The 17,926-nt window shown below is 44.8% G+C and overlaps 1 protein-coding gene across 1 annotated transcript in view; it reads left to right on the top strand.

Moving 5' to 3' along the window:
- Nucleotides 1–999: 999 nt before the first annotated feature.
- The window catches only part of abca12 (ATP-binding cassette, sub-family A (ABC1), member 12), a gene marked incomplete at both ends in the record, with an annotated part of 59,927 nt that continues 43,000 nt past the window's right edge, over nucleotides 1,000–17,926 (top strand). The window contains 14 exon segments of the mRNA XM_084478914.1: nucleotides 1,000–1,091; nucleotides 1,333–1,466; nucleotides 1,954–2,074; nucleotides 2,701–5,322; nucleotides 5,757–5,874; nucleotides 6,013–6,081; nucleotides 6,402–6,550; nucleotides 7,036–7,166; nucleotides 7,455–7,597; nucleotides 11,211–11,384; nucleotides 11,781–11,986; nucleotides 12,911–13,867; nucleotides 14,639–14,757; nucleotides 17,052–17,158. Coding sequence (XP_084335040.1) covers nucleotides 1,000–1,091; nucleotides 1,333–1,466; nucleotides 1,954–2,074; nucleotides 2,701–5,322; nucleotides 5,757–5,874; nucleotides 6,013–6,081; nucleotides 6,402–6,550; nucleotides 7,036–7,166; nucleotides 7,455–7,597; nucleotides 11,211–11,384; nucleotides 11,781–11,986; nucleotides 12,911–13,867; nucleotides 14,639–14,757; nucleotides 17,052–17,158 — 5,142 coding nt within the window.

Raw genomic sequence — 17,926 nt, 5'->3', positions numbered from 1 at the left:
GGGATGTTTTATGTTTTGAATGTACCCTTAATGTCTTTTCCTTTTCTTTTTTTTTTTTTTACAGTTTGAGCCAACTTGGTGCATGTGCACAAAAAATACCCTCTTGGGGCAAATAAAGTTATATTATTTTATATAATCAACCACCATAACCATTAAATTAACAAAAAATAAGCAGGATTGTGCTTTGATTGACTGATCAATCGTTTTTAACTCCCAGATAATATTAGACTTCTATATACAAAATCGTCCAATGTAAGACATTTCCCTCTGCTCTCTGTTCTGTGATCCTTTACAGATTTGTTTTGACCTAATAGTCCTCCTGCCGTGTCGGGACTGATACAACAAAATATGAATATGTTTTGCATATATTTGACTAGGTCTTGACACCAACGGGTCCCTTAACATGTGAACGCCTGCTGCGTCCCTATGATTGGCTGTTGCACTCTGAGTGCTTGGACCCTGAGGCGTGGAAAGCCCTCATTTGCCAGAACATGACCAACCTGGAACAGAGCCTGGCAATGGAATGGTGGCCTCTGTTCCAGATGGTAATTACCATGAAACACACTAGTATTGATCTTTATTTAATTGTACGGCTCTAACATTTGTGTCCAATGGCAACCATCGCTGCCCTTCATTTCATAAATAAAAGCAGTACAATTTGATTTCATAGTTACTACCAATACCATTTTTTTTTCATTACCGTGTGTGTATCAATTCCAAGTTATGATCGATACTTATTGTGATACAAAACATATTGGCTTATGTCATTCGTATTGGTCTGCAATTTTGTGCAACTAGGTTTTAATGTTACTTTGTGCTGATTTACCATTTGTAGGACATTTCATTAGTGAGACATATCACATGTGTGTGTGTGCTTTCTGTTGTCCCCAGGTAGAAGAAGGCTACATGAACATCTTTAGTCACCAAGGCAACAACGTCACCCTTCCCATGATCCTCTCTGAGTGGCACAAGCTGTATAACAACACAATGAACTTTCCAATGTTCATAGACACAATGTTTTGGAACTACCTCTCTGACTCCTGGATGTCGGAGAACAACGGTGACGATATGACAGAAACTCTCCTTCAAAGGTCTCATGAAAATCCATTCAACAACATTACAGTTGCATGTTGTTTAAATGCATGTCAGTCAAAAAATAACTTTCTACTTAAAGCAAATCAAAGCTTTAACACTGCTCATTTGTAATACGTTAATCACACAATAATCAAATATGTATAACATATAGCACAGCTGGACAGCAGCCAGCTCGTATTGCAGTGTACCTGTTTCCATGCATCCACTCTGCAATGTTGTTCCCCTTGGGTTCCTCAGTGTCATGTCGGCCGTGGCAAGTTTGGGCGAAGGCATCGAGAGGAGCCCGCTGTGGCCCCAGCTGGGCCCCTATGTGCACATGACCTCGTGGGTCCTGAACTACAAGCCTGGCAACACCACAGAGCCGGCAGACTGTGAGTCCTCCATCCCCTGTGCACTTTTGTTAGTTTCTCCCTTCTCTTTGGGTCTGCTCAAACCCATGTATTGAATGAGCAACATGTGAACGTGTGATGATGGTTTATGTGTAATTGAGTTTTGTTTGTGCTTTGCTGTTTTATTGAACAAGATGCACACATTTACATACTGAGGACAAAAGAAAAAGAAAAAAAATCAACCCCCCAACCATTCTCTCTGAAACACATTAACCAAAACAAATATACTATGTATCTATGTATACATGACACACATAGAACAATGCCAGACAATGTCACATGCAAATATATAGTACCATATCACAGATTAAAAAAAGACAAGGGGTCAGAGCCCTCTCCCCACACTGATATACACAAATTATGCTTTAATGTTTTAAAGAAAGGACCCCAGATCTTATGTGACTGTTGGCTTGACTTACTCTGTGTTGTTCATATGTTTAAGTATTACTTCTCTGTCCCCCAACTGAAGGTGCCTTTGATTTGCCAACCATGGATGTGTACTGCAATGCTAATGTGGACTGGCCACGGTTTGTTCAAGTAGCAGCACAGACTTTGATGGCCCTTCCAACACAGCCAGAGATTTTGATCAGGTAACATTTTTCAGAGGTATGGGTAGTCTTGCATATCAGACTGTCGATGAAAATCTAAATATGATCTGATCAAATCTGGGTTTCACATTCTTTTGCATTTGTTTTGACCACTCAATTGCCTGGAAGTGGGGATCTGTAAGGGTGTCATTTGGGAACATAAACTCAGCTAGCATTAGTCAACTGTAGAAATGTGTCGGTAAAGGTTTCAAATCAACACCGTGTGGACTATTGTAACACACTAACAGACACTCAAATCCCCTTCTGAAAACTCATTCACTCACTGGAATGCATTTTCTTTGGTAGATTATCTCACATCACCACAGAAGTTCTGTAGCATAGTAGAACTGTTGGATCCCTGGTTATGTTATGGGCTGGGCTGGCTGTCTGTCTGTCTTTAAAACCTATATACCCGCTTAAAATAATCATCCAATGTCATTGGATGAATTTGGTTACACTCAAATAGATGTTGCACTTAATGCTGATTCATATTATATAAACAGTAATTGTGTGTATACAATTAACTTGTTTATAATATTGTAAAATAATATATACCATGCTGCAATTTTCTTTTTATTGACCCCTGCTTTTTTTCTAATTGCCACGTTTCCTATCCATGCACTCTGTAGCCACCTCAAGGGAACAGTGAGTCTACTGGAACACATCTACGGCAACATCTCGAGAGGCTTGATCGCATTACACCTCCCACAACAAATACCTGGGGGTGATGCACTGTCTCACTACATGATCAACCTGATAGAACAGCTGCGTGGCTTTGCACTAAATCTAGCCAACCTCAAGGACAGTGACATTTCCAACTCTGATCAGATGCTCCCCAACATCTATAATCTTCTCCAATCCACTGGTCTGACGCCACTGATGCCCCTGTTTGGGAGCAGTGCATCCATTAACGCCTCCACTGTTCTGGAAGTTGCCCTGAAGCTGGGAAGGCAAAACCAACACCTCTTCACCTTCAATGAAAGCGACCCCACGCTGCCAGATCTGGAGCAGTTGATCATAAACTTGCTGTCCATGGAGGGAAATCTCACCCTTCCACTGTCTCTCAGCATGGGACACACGCTGCTCACATATTCCGGGTACCTGCGCCCAGAGGACCTGGCCGGCCTCCAGCTGGCCATTCAACCTTACACCAACCAGACCTCAGCGGGCTTCACAGAGACTGTGCTCTCTGCCATGGAGGTACTGAATACGCTGACGAATGCCCCTGGTGGCGACCCTACAAACATCATCGTGGCCTATGTTCAACAGCTCCAGCGGTTCTTGATTTCGGCACTCAGACTGCGTCGAATCGATCAAGTCTGGCTATCAAGTGGGCAACTTAGTCCAGGTCAAGTCACCAACCTCCACCTGGTCACAGTTGACCTCCTCAAACTGCTGTCCCCAGAGGGCCTCCAAAGTCTCGCCCAGGCCGGACCCAACGCCACCCAGCAGCTCATCATGCAGAAACTTCTTGCGTTCCTCCCAGTCAAGGTCCAGCTCCTTGCCACTGACCTTGTCCAGGAGGTCCAGCTGCTGAATGGTCAGTTGTCATTCTGTACATCAACAGGACAGGACTGTGTTGCCAGCCTTTCTGAAATCATCAAGTTCTTGCAGCAAGTCGCGACGATGTTGCAAGCGACCGAAGGGAACGTCACCATCCAGATAGCGCCGACCAATCCTTTCCTGCAAACTCCGTCGTCTCTGCACATGACCACCGCTGTCTTTTCACTTCTCCTGCCTCATAAAGATGTGCGGCACTTTCGATTGATCAACCAGACTCTCCATTTCATCACATTGCTCATGGACACACCACAGCCTACTGTAGCCCAGGCCCAGGACGCCCTAAGAGTGTCCCACCTCACTCTGGCAGAGCTGGAAGAGTTTGCTGCTCTGTTGGGAGCTGCCGACACCAACAGCCTGCTGGTAAACATCGTGGGCCTCATTGATGTCCAGCAGTGTTTCACACCACTGCTGGGCCCGAGCATCCACTGTGCCACAGGCTTGATCAACAGAGTCACTAGCTTTCTCGCAAATATTCCCGTGCTCCGCAACGAGTCCCTGATTTTTGCCCTCATTCCGGAACTCCTCAACAAGTCCATTGCCAATGCCGAAGGTGCAATCTACTACAACAATCCACATGTGTCGACCGTACTGATTCTGAACGACACCCTGGCCAATGTCATGGTGGGCCTGCATCAGCTGAATCTCAGCTCGCCTGAGCTCATGCAAGAGTTCAGAGTTCTACACAACCTGTTGGAACTTGCCTCCATATATCCCTACAGCATGCCTCCCTTCTCCAACAACACCATGATTGATGCCCAGTATCAGGCCCAACTGGAGATCATCCAGTGGTACATTAGAAAGCTGGAGAATATCACCAGCAGCAGTGAAGTGGCAAGCCTTCTCTATCCTATATACCGCACGGTGGAACTATCGGTTGCTATTCAACTGGCGTCAACTAACTTCTCTCAGTTTGTCAGTAATGAGGTGACAAATCTGGTTGTCAACCTTGAATACCCTATAGATGGGTCAGGGGTGACCAGAATCGGGCTGGTAATCATTAAGCTGGTAAGGGAGCAGATAAAAACCATCTTGAATAATTTACAGCTTCAAAATGACTTAGAGCAGAGTCTTGGATATCAACCTATGTTAAACGCCAACACCCTGAATGCCTTATCATATCAAACTGGGCTGTATCTGGATCTCATAGGCAACTGGATGAGAAACCCTAACGTCACCACAGTCTTCAACAGCATCTTAAACTGGGAAAACTCTAGCCTGAACCTATCCACCCCAGGGAACGACATCCACCAACTGCTGCAGTCCGTCGCATATTACCTCAACGAAGAGCAGCTGGCCTACTTCTCAGTCATCAGCAACGGCACCCAGGTCATTCACAAGGCTCTGTCTGCGGCGGAGCAACCGGGCGGTCTCCAGAGCGACGGGTTCTCAGAAGCCATTGTGGAAGCGGTCGGACAGGTGATGCAAATCCTGGACCCTGAGGCCCCAGGTCCCCTGCAGCAAAACGTCTTGGCCATCACAGCAGAATCCCTCCAACTTATCGTCAACCCTGACATGAGCTTCGCCACGGGACGCAACATCTCCTTGCAAATCCTGAGAAGGGCAGAGATGCTCGTCGAGCAAATCCTGCCCGATGAGGTTGCTGATTATGTGATCCCTGGAATCCAGATCATCGCCACCTACTTTAAGACCATCTCTATGATTGATGGACAAGACAAGTGGAATCAGATGTAAGTTGCATTTTTTTCACTTTTGTTAAAGGGGTAATCTTAAAGATTCTCATGTAAATAAGTGTCTGTAAATTCACCTAGAATTCATCTATTGCCGTGTACGTCAACACATTGGGGATTGAGCCTATGGCTCCCTGATGAAGGCCCTTGCATTTGCAGTATTATGAATGTTACGAAGTGGCTACACTGTTTGTATCTGTGGGAAAAATGACCACTTAACGCACAAGGTGTCCCCAAAGATAATGAAGTGGCAATCTTTGGGATTGCCACGTGGTATGGGTGAAAATAAAAGTAATGGAATTGATTATTTGGATTTGTCTCTTGCACTAGTAAAAGTTATAGAAAATGTTGATTTGAGAAAATGAATGATTTTGAGCTCAAAGCAGGCAAGGTTAAAACATGTTCATGATGCACGTCCATGTGTTTTTCTCAAGCATTTTGAACGAGTTGGAGACCATCCAAGGATTCCTCCCCGAAAACAGCACAGCTGAAGCCTACCTAACCACTATCATTGACATCACTTACTCATTAATGGCAAACGGTAAAGGCAAGTGTGCCTTGTCACTGTTCTTTTGTGTAGATAGTATGCACATAAATCCCAATGCATGAAATTGAAAGTCCAACTGCCATGTTAACAATTGCAAAGGTTTGTTCTTGAAATAACATTTGATTTATGCTATGTTTTCAGAAAACATGACTCTCTGGGCCAGTTTTGGGAACTCATCATCAATGGGAGAATTGACCATAGTTATCAGTCAGGTAAAAGTCCTACAAAGACCTGTTACAAGTTGGAATATTCCACTTTCATTATCTAAGAACAAAATGCTGTGTAGGTTACTATCTGATACAATTACTACAACTACTTCTGTTAAGTTTTGAATTCATTGTCAATAACTAGTCATAATTAGTTATAATAGTTATAATAATACAAAATAATTGTAAATAGTACTACAATAAGATGACAACATAGACTGTCAAATTGTACTTCTAGGGCGACTTCTAGACTGTCAAATTGTACTTCTAGGGCGACATCGCAATCCTCTTGCTTTTCATCAAACTAAAATAGTATTTCTCCCCAGATTCAAATGCTCCTAAACAAAGTGTGGCCCGCATTCACGGAATACCTAGGGTTTCCCAGCAGGGTTCCACCCATCATGAGCTTTGTTGACCTGGCACATGTTCTGGAACAAATCGTGACTGGTACTGCAAACCCAGGGACCTGGTACAAGTAAGCTTGATTGCCCTGACAGAGGTGGGAAATATTGTGAAAGTAAAAATCACGCCATATTTTGATCAAGGTCATCTGGTCATATTTTATTTGATAAAATAGTATAATATTCACTGGCAACTACACAATCCAAAAATGTGATTATGAACGTGACACAGTGTCAAACGATGTTTGAAATGCTGGCGGGACACGTCTGCACCATTACAGCAAGCAGTTTTAGCTCTCAAGTGAATTCTTACGAGTACCAATCAAGCTCTTATTCGCAATAATTTAATTCTCACCCATAAGGATATATTTCTGTCGAATGACACTAGGTCCATTAAAAGCTAAAACGGCTTGCGATTCACCATAACATCATCTGTATCTCTCTTTGAATAGCAGCGTGGGATACTGATGGTGGGGCGCTTTGGACTAAGTCGTCGGGTATTAAATGCAGGGCTTGTTCAGTTTTCCCTGGAAGCCAACGTCGCTGCGTTTTGTCACAGGCTGGAGATGATGCTGAACACGCTGCTGTCGATGCTCCAAGAGACGTCCCTGTGGGAGGACGACGTGTCTGTCGTCTTGATCATTGAGACCATTTTACAGACACAGGTTCAGACCATGCAAGCTCAGAATGGTGAGTTTCCTAAACAGCAGAGAGCCTACTAGGCTTCCCTTGATACTTCTCCATAGTGCAACTATTATATACTGATATACAGTATAGTAGTATATCTGTATGTAAACGTACTGACTTTGCTTAACCAAAAATAACACAGACTATCAATTCATTATATAAATTCAGTCGTGTACCATGATGTTAGCTGTTTTTAAGCGTATTTAAAAAAATTTTTTTACCATGAACATTACATCACTTCAGTAATCACTCATTATTTTTTTGTATGGTTTTCTTAACCATCCCATGTAGCATTGATACAGAGCCTTCACGGACCACTCGTCACACTGACAGCAGAACTCACCCAGTCCATAAATAGCAGCCATCTCAACTGGTCTGTCATCCAGGATCAACTCCAGGTCGCTATTGTGCGCACGGTGATGGCTGCCGGACAGGTTAGACTGCTGTCATTTTCCTCTCTGACTTATGCACTGATTTGTAAAAGAGATTGAGTTTAACAATTTTGCATGACGTAAAGATATCAGGTTGTCAAATGGCATGCAAAGGAATGCATGGTATCTTCTGGATACCTAATCTTGTTGCGTGATGTGGTTTCTAATCTTGGTGACAGGAAATATTTTGTGGCTGTTCCTTTGGCATCGCCTGTACAGTCTGTTCCCATATATGTACATGTATGGGTACATGTTGTTTTTTAAATGTCACGCAATAAAAAGTCATTCTTCATATTAGAAAAGTTGGGTTAGGTTAATTTAACCTAAATTAAAATGACCTAATGACCTTAAAATGATCAACGCTAGGTTAAATATTGGCTCTTGAACATTATATTTCTGAGATATGTAATTGTTTATATCTTTGTACCAGAACTTAAATGTTTGATAACAAATAGCGTAATCAGCTACATTTAGATATTAACTAGAAAAACATTGGTTAATATCTGAAAATGAAACTTTCATAACACATATGATAAAAATACTCTGAGATTTAACCAGGTGTTAAAAGACACAAAATATGTCCAAAGCATTAGTTTGATATTTGATGTATGGACTTCCCAAAAATACAGACATCTGTGTCCATTACAACCATTGACGGCTGCAATCCTCATTACAACATACTGTAGCATACAGTATGTTGTAATGAGGATACTCTCCAAATGTATTTTATACTGTAGCATACAGTATGTTGTAATGAGGATACTCTACAAATGTATTTTATAGCTGTAGCATACAGTATGTTGTAGCTTTCATCAGCTTTAGATCAATAGCCTGCTATGGTGGTGACACAATAGCTGCTTTCACATATGGACATGCATCCGTCTATTCTCCGTCTATTCTACGGAGGTGCCGTATATGTGAATGACATATCCTGACATTGGACCTCCTGAAAAAATACTACCCCCGAGGTAGTATGTTCTCCGGAGGAAATGCTAATTACCTTATATGTGAATGAGCAGTAGGATGTCGGCAGTTCACACCGGTTGAGTGGGCGTGTTGATGACGCTTTGGTCTACGTTTGTATGTCATTAAGTGGCACCCGCACCCTAATCGATAATCAGCTTATTGCCCTTTGTTCGCTGAATGGTTTAAAAAATATTTTAATGTGGCACTGCTTTTCAGTCATTCGTGGTGAACGCTAAATGATAGGTCTTATCGTAACCCTCAAAGTACGCGTCATACAATAAATTACAATACATGAGTTCACAGCTGTACGCGTATATAGAACACCTTACACCTTTCCTGCTGTCGGCTCCCAAACCGTAGTCAAGGAGCACAGGAGGAACATTCTCTCGTGGGTAACAGCAGTGGATCTGCTTATAGGTTTGAATATGGTCGGAATAAAGCGGACTCGTTCATTAATTCACTAAACTGACACACGCTACCGCTCGCTCTCCTCGCTCGTCCACTCACACACACACACAGCCATTCTCGCACACACACACAGCCATTCTCGCGCACACACTGCCATTCTGGTGCACACACATGCGCTAACTCTCATTAACACTTATTATTGACAACAGTTAGCTGAACATTATAGGGTCCCGTCCTTCCACTCCGTTTTCTCAGTTAAACACAAAAATCAACTACATTTGTCCCAGTGTTTGTTTGATGTGAAATGAAGACAAAAAAGACGCTCTCTTCCTCTGGTAACGCAGTCGTTCGCGACGCCTTTCTTGTTTGTCGTTTCTTCTATTTGTCTTTAACTCATGCTCCAATCTTTCATCGATCGATATGGATGTTGTGGATGCAACGGAATATATGCATCGCTGCAGCAACATTTAAGATGATTGCGAGTTCTGCCCATTCTGCCTGTGCGCTGTCTGCGGTCAAACCAAAACAAACCCGATCCCGCCTCTTGCGAACCTCGACCCTACGTCATATCCCGCCCCTTGCAAGCCCGCCCCCCTTAAGCAGCCGGAGATTCTACTGATGACTGAGCGACACCGATCTCCGCATATCGGGCATCAAGTGTGAATAAGTGTGAATGACCCTTACGGTGGAACCTCCTGCTCTACACATGCGGAGAAAAGACGGAGGTCATATGTGAAAGCAGCTAATGAATACAGATCAGGGGACTCACTGTGTATTCACCCACTCAAACTTTGTTTAGTGTTTAAAGTGAACTGGTTCAAACTAGGGATGTCACGATACCAGAAATTTAGTAGTCGATACCAATACCAGTGAAATTCCACGATTCTCGATACCCAATTCGATACCACGGTCAAAAACAAAACAATAAATCCCATGTACTTTATTTATTAAAAACATTTAAACATTCCAAAAAACAGTGGCACTGGCATGTAGCCTTCAAGTAATGAATAAAAATAAACCACTATTAACATTACAAAAAAAGAACAGTGGCATGTAGCGTTCAAGTAATAATAATTTTTAAAAAATAATACGCGCTGAAAGCAGGCTCATGCAGCTATGCGGCTGGCGTTTACACTTGCGTGCATGGCGGGGTTTAAAACATAACTTCCAACCTAATATTAAGTAATATAACGCAGCTGCGCAAGGCAGCCACAGGAGACGCCAACATTGTTTTCAACTGCTCGGTACCGCGCCGTATTAATTAACCAAGTTTTGAAAAGAAAAAGTATTTGAAGCGAATAAGCAACGCTGTTTTTGATTTGTTTATTTGGTTTTGAACGAATAATTTTGGATGCATGCATCGGCTTTGAGTTGGTTTGTTTACTTTGAAATTGCATACGCTCGCAACACACACGCACACGCGCACACGCACGCACACATTCACCGCCGCACCTACTACAACCTGCCGATCTTCAATCAAAACATCAAGTAAGTGATGCCGAACGCAGTCGTACCATGCGTGTTTAGAAGCGCAACATTGAAACGGGTCCCGTCTGAAACAGTCGCGCGGCGCAGCGTTCCAAACGCAAAGTACTTCCAGACGAGACTCTTGTTATTCTTTTTATCGACGAGTCGAGGCGGAGCCGTCGCACTCGCTGCAGCTGCCGTCTTCCATGTTCCCGTGTAGGTGTATATGCTGCCCACGTGACGTACAGCGGAATTGCATCCTCGGTACCTACGGTACTAAGAAAAACGAGTACCGTCACGTTTTTTGAATTTTGGTATCGACTTGGTACCGAAGTATCGGTTCTCGTGACATCCCTAGTTCAAACCTGTTTTTTGAAACCTGTCAAGGTCATACTGGAACATTTTCGAAATGCGGTGACATGGGTGTGTCAGGTATTTAGAAATACATACAAGCCCAGAGTGTAAAATATCAGAGACATTACACATGAAGCAGGTTAGAGTGTGATCTTCGACCTGCGTCCTGTGACCATTTGGTGGGAGATGGTTTGAAGGACAGTTGATCCACCGATGCAGGACCACTGCCCTTCACGTCTCCCTCTCACTTCACTCAAAAACATCCTGCTTTGTCTGCGTCATCCCCTCTATCTCCATTGTATGTCGGCCCTGCAGAACAGGTTTAGCTTTTTCTTTTCAACAACAAAGCTCTTTTACGAACAAAGAGAGGGATATTGTTGTCTGTCTGCAAACCTTGCCCTCTCACCCACTCCCTGTGTAGACCAATGGGACCTTGGAATGCCTCCAGGTTCTCATGCTTTGGGAGCCTGTGAGGGCCGCGGCCGGGCTGGATATGGACACGGGCACCCTGCGGGCGTGGTGTCACGTAAGCCTGCAGCCAGTGATCCAGAGCTATGCTGCAGCTCAGACCCACTACGCCAACCTCAACATCAGCGTAAGTGCTGTGCTGCTCCCTGCTGAGGCAAATAGAGAACAGATTGTTTTAAACTGTATAGTAGGCCTAGTGTTTTTAAAGGGCCCATATTCTACCACCAGGTGTAAGTGTCATTAGCCATCACAAGCCATTTCTAAATCCGCCCTGCCCTCTGAATTAGTGACCTCACAAGTGGGAGTGTCCACCTAGATGTATGATGGATAGATAAGCCTATCTGCTGCTTCAGGCCATTAAGAGGGCTGGTAAGACCAGATAAGTCCAGCATCTGTATACGCACATGCGCAGAACAAGCCACCTTTGTACTTTCACATGCTGACCACTGGGTGGCAATGTTGCATCGTCAAACAAGCCTTGTCTTGCCAGATTCTACTTCTAACAATGCGCCCTTCTGAACAGAACCTCACACCAGGGGCCGCCAGTGTGACGGCTGCGGGGATAGCCATGTCCCTGCGTTCTTTGTACCACGCCTTCATCAACAGCAGCCTTGTGTCGGAGCAGCTCATCATCGCTTTATCCATAGAACTGTCCGATCTGCAGCCCCTGAGCTCCGAAGCGCAGGCTCAGTGGTACCAATACCTCCAGGAAATGCAGCTGCAAGAGAGGTGACTATTCCATAGTTATTGAGCAGCAGAAGCCGCCAGCACCTTTCACAAGCCAAAGAGATGGAGTGCGCATTCAGTGTAACAGTGTTGTCTTGCCTGCACACATGGGTGCATGCATAGGCACAAATGCAGGCATGCCCCCACACACACACACACACACAGGCACACACAGGCACACATGCACACAAGCAGGCCTGCACACACACGCAGGCAAGCACGCACGCACATATAAGCAAAGACACACACACGCACAGAGGTACGCACTCCTACATAGACACAAATTGGACAGCTCATTTACATAGTTCCTATGATATCCACATGCGTTAGCAATGAGCCAATTTGAGTCTTATGAATTGACATGTAATGATTGATGTGGTCACATTTGCACATTCGTTGCTTGATTCATTCATTTTGACTCCTTGCCTGCGGAACAGCCAAATCCACACATATAGCGGCTTAACCATGATTAATTTAGGCCCCTCTTAAAATTGATTTCCCCTTATGCTCCCGCTGTAACAATGAACCGGGCATAGTGATAAGGATCACATTCTGCATATATCGGGGAATCAATCAAGTCTGACTGCATGAGTTATAGATCATTGATCACAGCGGCAGAGTGGCTCCGGAGTCTATTATCTAGGCCGAAATGAGAAGGCTGTGTGAATGCTTTCGAAGGACGGTGATGATAAATGATTATGACTTCTTGCTTGAACTGAGAAGCGATCACATTAAGGACATATTGCATTCGGGGAAAAGTGCAAATCAATCAGAACGGCTGTTATTGTGAAGTGAAAGCAGCCTCCGACAGGGAACAGCCTTTGGACTGGCATGTTGGTTTGAAACGTTGCTATTTCACCTTGCTATACTTCCCTGTAGTCCTTACGTGAAGTCACATTAACCCGATGTTCAACGGCTTTCTTTCAGCTTGGACTCCCTCGAATTGCTCACAGATGAGCTATTGACCGTGGCCCCCTTCCTCAAGACGTACCTGGAGGCCGCGGAGAGAGCCGCACAACACCTGCTGAGCAACATGCAGCCAACGCAATACGACAACATCTCTCCGGACATTTTCGAGGAAACGGCGTACACTTTCCTGGATTCCCTGAACCTCACCGACCCCCTGTTACCCATGGTCTGGGGGAACGCCACGACACTCGACGGGCCCTCCGTCTACAACCTCATGAAGGAAGTGGTGAGCGTGATCGTGCGGACAGAGGTGTTCGGCGACATGCCCGACCTTTACCGATGCATGGAGCGCTTTGTGGCCGCCAACGCCACGCGCCTGGTGGCGGAAGAGTTGGCGGCGCTGTTGGCGTGGGCCTCCGAGAGCCCGCCGGGTCCCGGGATGGATGTGCTGCCCCGGCTCGTCTCCCTGATGCAAGCGCTCTTCAGAGCGGTCCACGACCAGCTGGAAGCCGAGCTCCCGCAGGACACCGGCTTCTTTGGAGACTTGGTGGGGGTCCTCTTCCAGGCGGTGCCGGCCATGACCCCCCCGGAAGACGACTACAGCGGGACCCAATGGGCGTCGGTCCCGTGGGGTAATCCGGACAACGGCACCATGGGGTTGGAACGAAGCGGCGTAGCTAAAGCCAGGCGCCGTCGCGAGCTCCCGGGGGGGCCGATCAGGGAGCCCATGGTGAACTTCATCGATCTGTTCTCCGTCGATTACCCGGCCCTGTTCCAGGCCGTCTCCATCGCACCCAGCCGCACGGAGGTCCTGGAGACGGCGCGCATGTTCTTTGCCAATCCAGACCTGAACGTGGTGATGAAGGGTACAGTCCAGGACTTTTTGGGGGAAGAAGAAACCTCAGACACGGAGGTGTCCATTGATGTCGTGCTGGCTGCGCTCGCCTACCTCACCAACCCGGAGGTCTATACATCGTGAGTCAGTCATCAGGCCCTGTGAAAGGGACTCGGGAAATGAGTGCTTAAAGTGGCAGTCGTGGATTGAACATATTGAGGCTCCCGTTGGGGTGGTGGGAAATACTGACACGGCGCGACGGTGTCTAGACTTGTGTGGTGTTTGTCTTCTGCATTTAAAAAACAGGAAGAAGTCAAAATACTACTAAATACTACTATACTATTCAACAACTCTGAAACCCCAACAGGAGCCTCAATCTTTATGTGTGCAATCCCTTGAAATGTGCTGTAGGCATGATTTAAGAGATGTCATTTGAGTGTAATTTGTTTGAAATACCATAACCATCCGTCAACTATTCGTGAGTGAAATGCTGTGTGAGTGTGTCTATTTTGGTTGACTGCGCCTGCATCTGTCTGAGACTATTTTGATTTTAGGCTAATTTCTGACTAATCTTCCCTGATTGGTTTTGGTAATACCTTTACCTGTCAATCATGGTGCGTGATTGCAACACTTCTCAATAGCAGAGAAACGTAGGGAGGGAGTTGAGAGGGTGGGGCGTTTTTAGAGTTGTTATAAATAAATTAATACATTAACATTCTCTGTGATCCAGTAAATATAATGAGCCTTATTGAACTGTAGGTATGCAGAGGTATATCTGTAGATAATTCCAGTATCTAAAAGTAGATACAGAGTAGCAATAACTCCAGCATGATATAAAACTCTCTCTCCTGGGAAACATGTGACGCATACCCTGACAAAACAAATGAAGCCTCATGTTTAATCTCCACCAGGCCGTGGACCGCTGGATCGATGGAGCTGCTGAGCGACGTGGCTTTCATGCTCCCAGAGGAGCTCCCCTACTCCTGGCTCATAAAGAACATCACCAGGAGCCTGGCCAGGGAAACACCAGGTACCCCACTTCACCTCATTGTACAACTCCTTTTACACCTCTACTTCTGACTCACTCGTCTGGCTAGGGAGAAAGCCCCATCGCCCAGACATGAGTAAAATGAATGTTAAATGAAGGCGTGTGTGTTTTTACCTCTCTTATTTGGTTGCATCCCTCAAGGAGATTCTTGGGTTCGCTACCCATGTGGAGATCCATACAACATGTCGCATACATACAGAAAATATTCAACACTTGTGGTACCAGAACTCCATATATTTGATTTATTCTGTGTAATTGAGCATTTAAATGTTTAAAGGGAACACTGTCTAAGAGTTGCAAGTCCCCTCGGGCTGTATCCATCCTTTGTTAATCTACCCTTTTGCTAGTTAACTTAACCTCTGGCTTGCCACCTGTTGTATTAGCAACATGTTGGAATAAACAGAGAAAAATGTCTTGTCCCGACTTTCGTAATTAAGGTTATTATGATTTTACCTTAATTTCAGGGACACTTCTGTTTAAGGTCATGCAGAATACAATATTTTTTAATGCAAATTTTTAAAGGTGCACTCTGTGTGATCCTATCGTGCCATGCCTCTAGCAGTTTACAAGCTGACTACAAGTTATTGCAGTCGTTAGATTTGCCTTCTATGCAAGCGTAGCAGCCGTACCCTTGAGTCCAAAAATATTTACAGTTGGTTAACCAACATCGCCACTTATACTTTCTCCAAAGGTTAGGATAAACAGAGAGATTGCATTTGGGCTGTTTATTAGTTGAATTATTCATCAATGCGCGCCGACAAACAACACTCTTGTGGTTGACGAAAATTGTACAGACGGCCCATTTATAAATTATGTAAATATCCCAATAACAATATGTGACCCAAAAACCGTACCTTTTGTTGGCAGCGCTTTCTTGCACAAGGGTTCAGTGACATATCCTTGTTTCAGAACTCTTTTCCCCAGACCTCAGGGTGGCAAACCATGGCAACAAGCCACCAAGTGTTCACATGACTATTTAGTTTGTGATTCAGTTTGGTGATAGAGCTGATGTGGGCTTTGTATCTTGTTAGCTGGAATGCTGAAAGGGCCCTCGACGGCCCTGGCCCCGTTCCTCCAACAGCACGGCCACTCTGGTCTGTATTTAACCTAATTAACAAAGTGGAATTCGATCACGTACTCCGCCGCAACGTCTCTCATCAACCCCCCCGCCCCCCTCCCACCCCCGTACTTCACTTGGATGGCTGTGACTGTGTGCTTTAATTGGGTGCTGGGCCGCCACACACGCACGTACGTGCCCACACACAAACACACACACACACCCACACCCACACAGGCACGTGTGCGCCGATGCACAAAATCATCCATGCACCAAGTGAAATACTTACAGCAGGGCCCGTTTGTAATTAGAATGCCCTCTAGCAGTGGAGCTCTTTCAAGATTCAACATCACTGTTGTCTAGTGTTGGTCTAATTTAATATTCTGTCATCACTGTACAGCCTCCTGAGGTGCTGCCTTTCTTGACAACTTGAAGGACTCAGAAGTGCTTTTATGTAGCATGGCAAACGATGTCCAAAGCATTCACACTCCATGCACAACACTCAAACCCCTGGCAGCAAAGTGTTTCAAACACCAATCATTTCTTTAAATAATGTAACACTTGGATTCAATTACCTTCCTTTAACAATCACAACTGTACAATCTATTCATTGTCATCCTCTTAATGACATTGTGTCATTGTTCAGTCCGTTTGCGTTGATCCAAAGTGACTTTCCTGCTAGTGAGTAGCTCGGGACAATCCTTGACACATGTGAGAGGAACAACTTCTAATGTGAGTTCATGGAAGTCTCCTAAGAAATACCATCCAGGTACCATTTCAGGATAACCACAGTTCTCGTGATGTCAGTGCTTCCCAAACTTCGCAAGAAGAGTAAAACTAGAACAACGAATGACTCAGTGGACCACATGGAGCTAGGAAGCGGTCCTCCATGAATACACCACACATGGGGAGCATCTGAATTGTGAATCAATACAGGCAGTACCAGCTGCTGTTTATGAGTGGAACACGAGAGTGGGTGCATTGGGTCCGAATCCAAAATATGAAAAGTTTTGTAAACACTGTAAACATACAGGGACTGAAAAATGGTAAACACAGAAAGCTACACTTTTTGTTCACGCTTTCAGAAGTCTGCTTGACTTTCTCTGTTGCAAGATAATTCTTCGGCTATTGAAGTATTGGTGCTTTTAATCAATGAATATCCTGATCTCCATTACCACACATGCTCTCTCTCTCTCTCTCTCTCTCTCGTGGTCCACAGAGAACCTGAGCCTGTTCCAGGAGACGTTTCATACAGTGGCTGAACTTCTCAACACCAGCACGATGGATGAACACTACCCAAACATTCTCCAACACTTCTCCTCCCAGGTTTGAACCATTTCTGGGCCTTTCTGCCATTTCTAACACTATGTACCAATAAATGTGTGCGTACAGGTACAGGTGTGCGTATGTTATACAGAATGCACATTGCTCATTGATGTACTCTTTTTTCAAGTTACAAAAGTACCAACTACTTTCTTGTGTGCCAAAGGACAACAAGGGTCTGTGATTGTCAATGTACTGCAAGTGCCCTTTAAACACTTTCACAACCACCTATTATTATGAATACAACAGATTAACACTAGCCCAAGCGCTGTGTTCATAGAGGCCTTTACTTTGGCACACCTTTTAAGACACACCACGCGCACACACACACACACACACACACACACACACACACACACACACACACACACACACACACACACACACACACACACACACACACACACACACACACACACACACACACACACACACACACACACAGGACACAGCAAGTCAAATTCAGTAAAAAACGATCCCATTTCATCATCGCTATCGCTGTGAAAAAACTTATACCTCTATCTCACCAGTAACTGTAACTAAGACGTCTCATCTTATCCAGATTACTGCGGCTAAGATTAGTTCTGACGCATAAAAAAATCCCGAATGGCAGTAAATGACTGATACTGCTACAGAAAAACAGTCTCATTATTGACTGGAAGGGATTGTGTTTGTGTGTGTGTGTGTGTGTGTGTGTGTGTACACACACACACACACACACACACACACACACACACACACACACACACACACACACACACACACACACAC

The sequence above is a fragment of the Micromesistius poutassou genome (genome assembly GCF_964030765.1).
Source record: "Micromesistius poutassou genome assembly, chromosome: 14".
Classification (NCBI taxonomy): Eukaryota; Metazoa; Chordata; class Actinopteri; order Gadiformes; family Gadidae; genus Micromesistius; species Micromesistius poutassou.
Note: the sequence above shows the minus strand (reverse complement) of the source record. Positions and strands in the feature narration are given on the sequence as shown.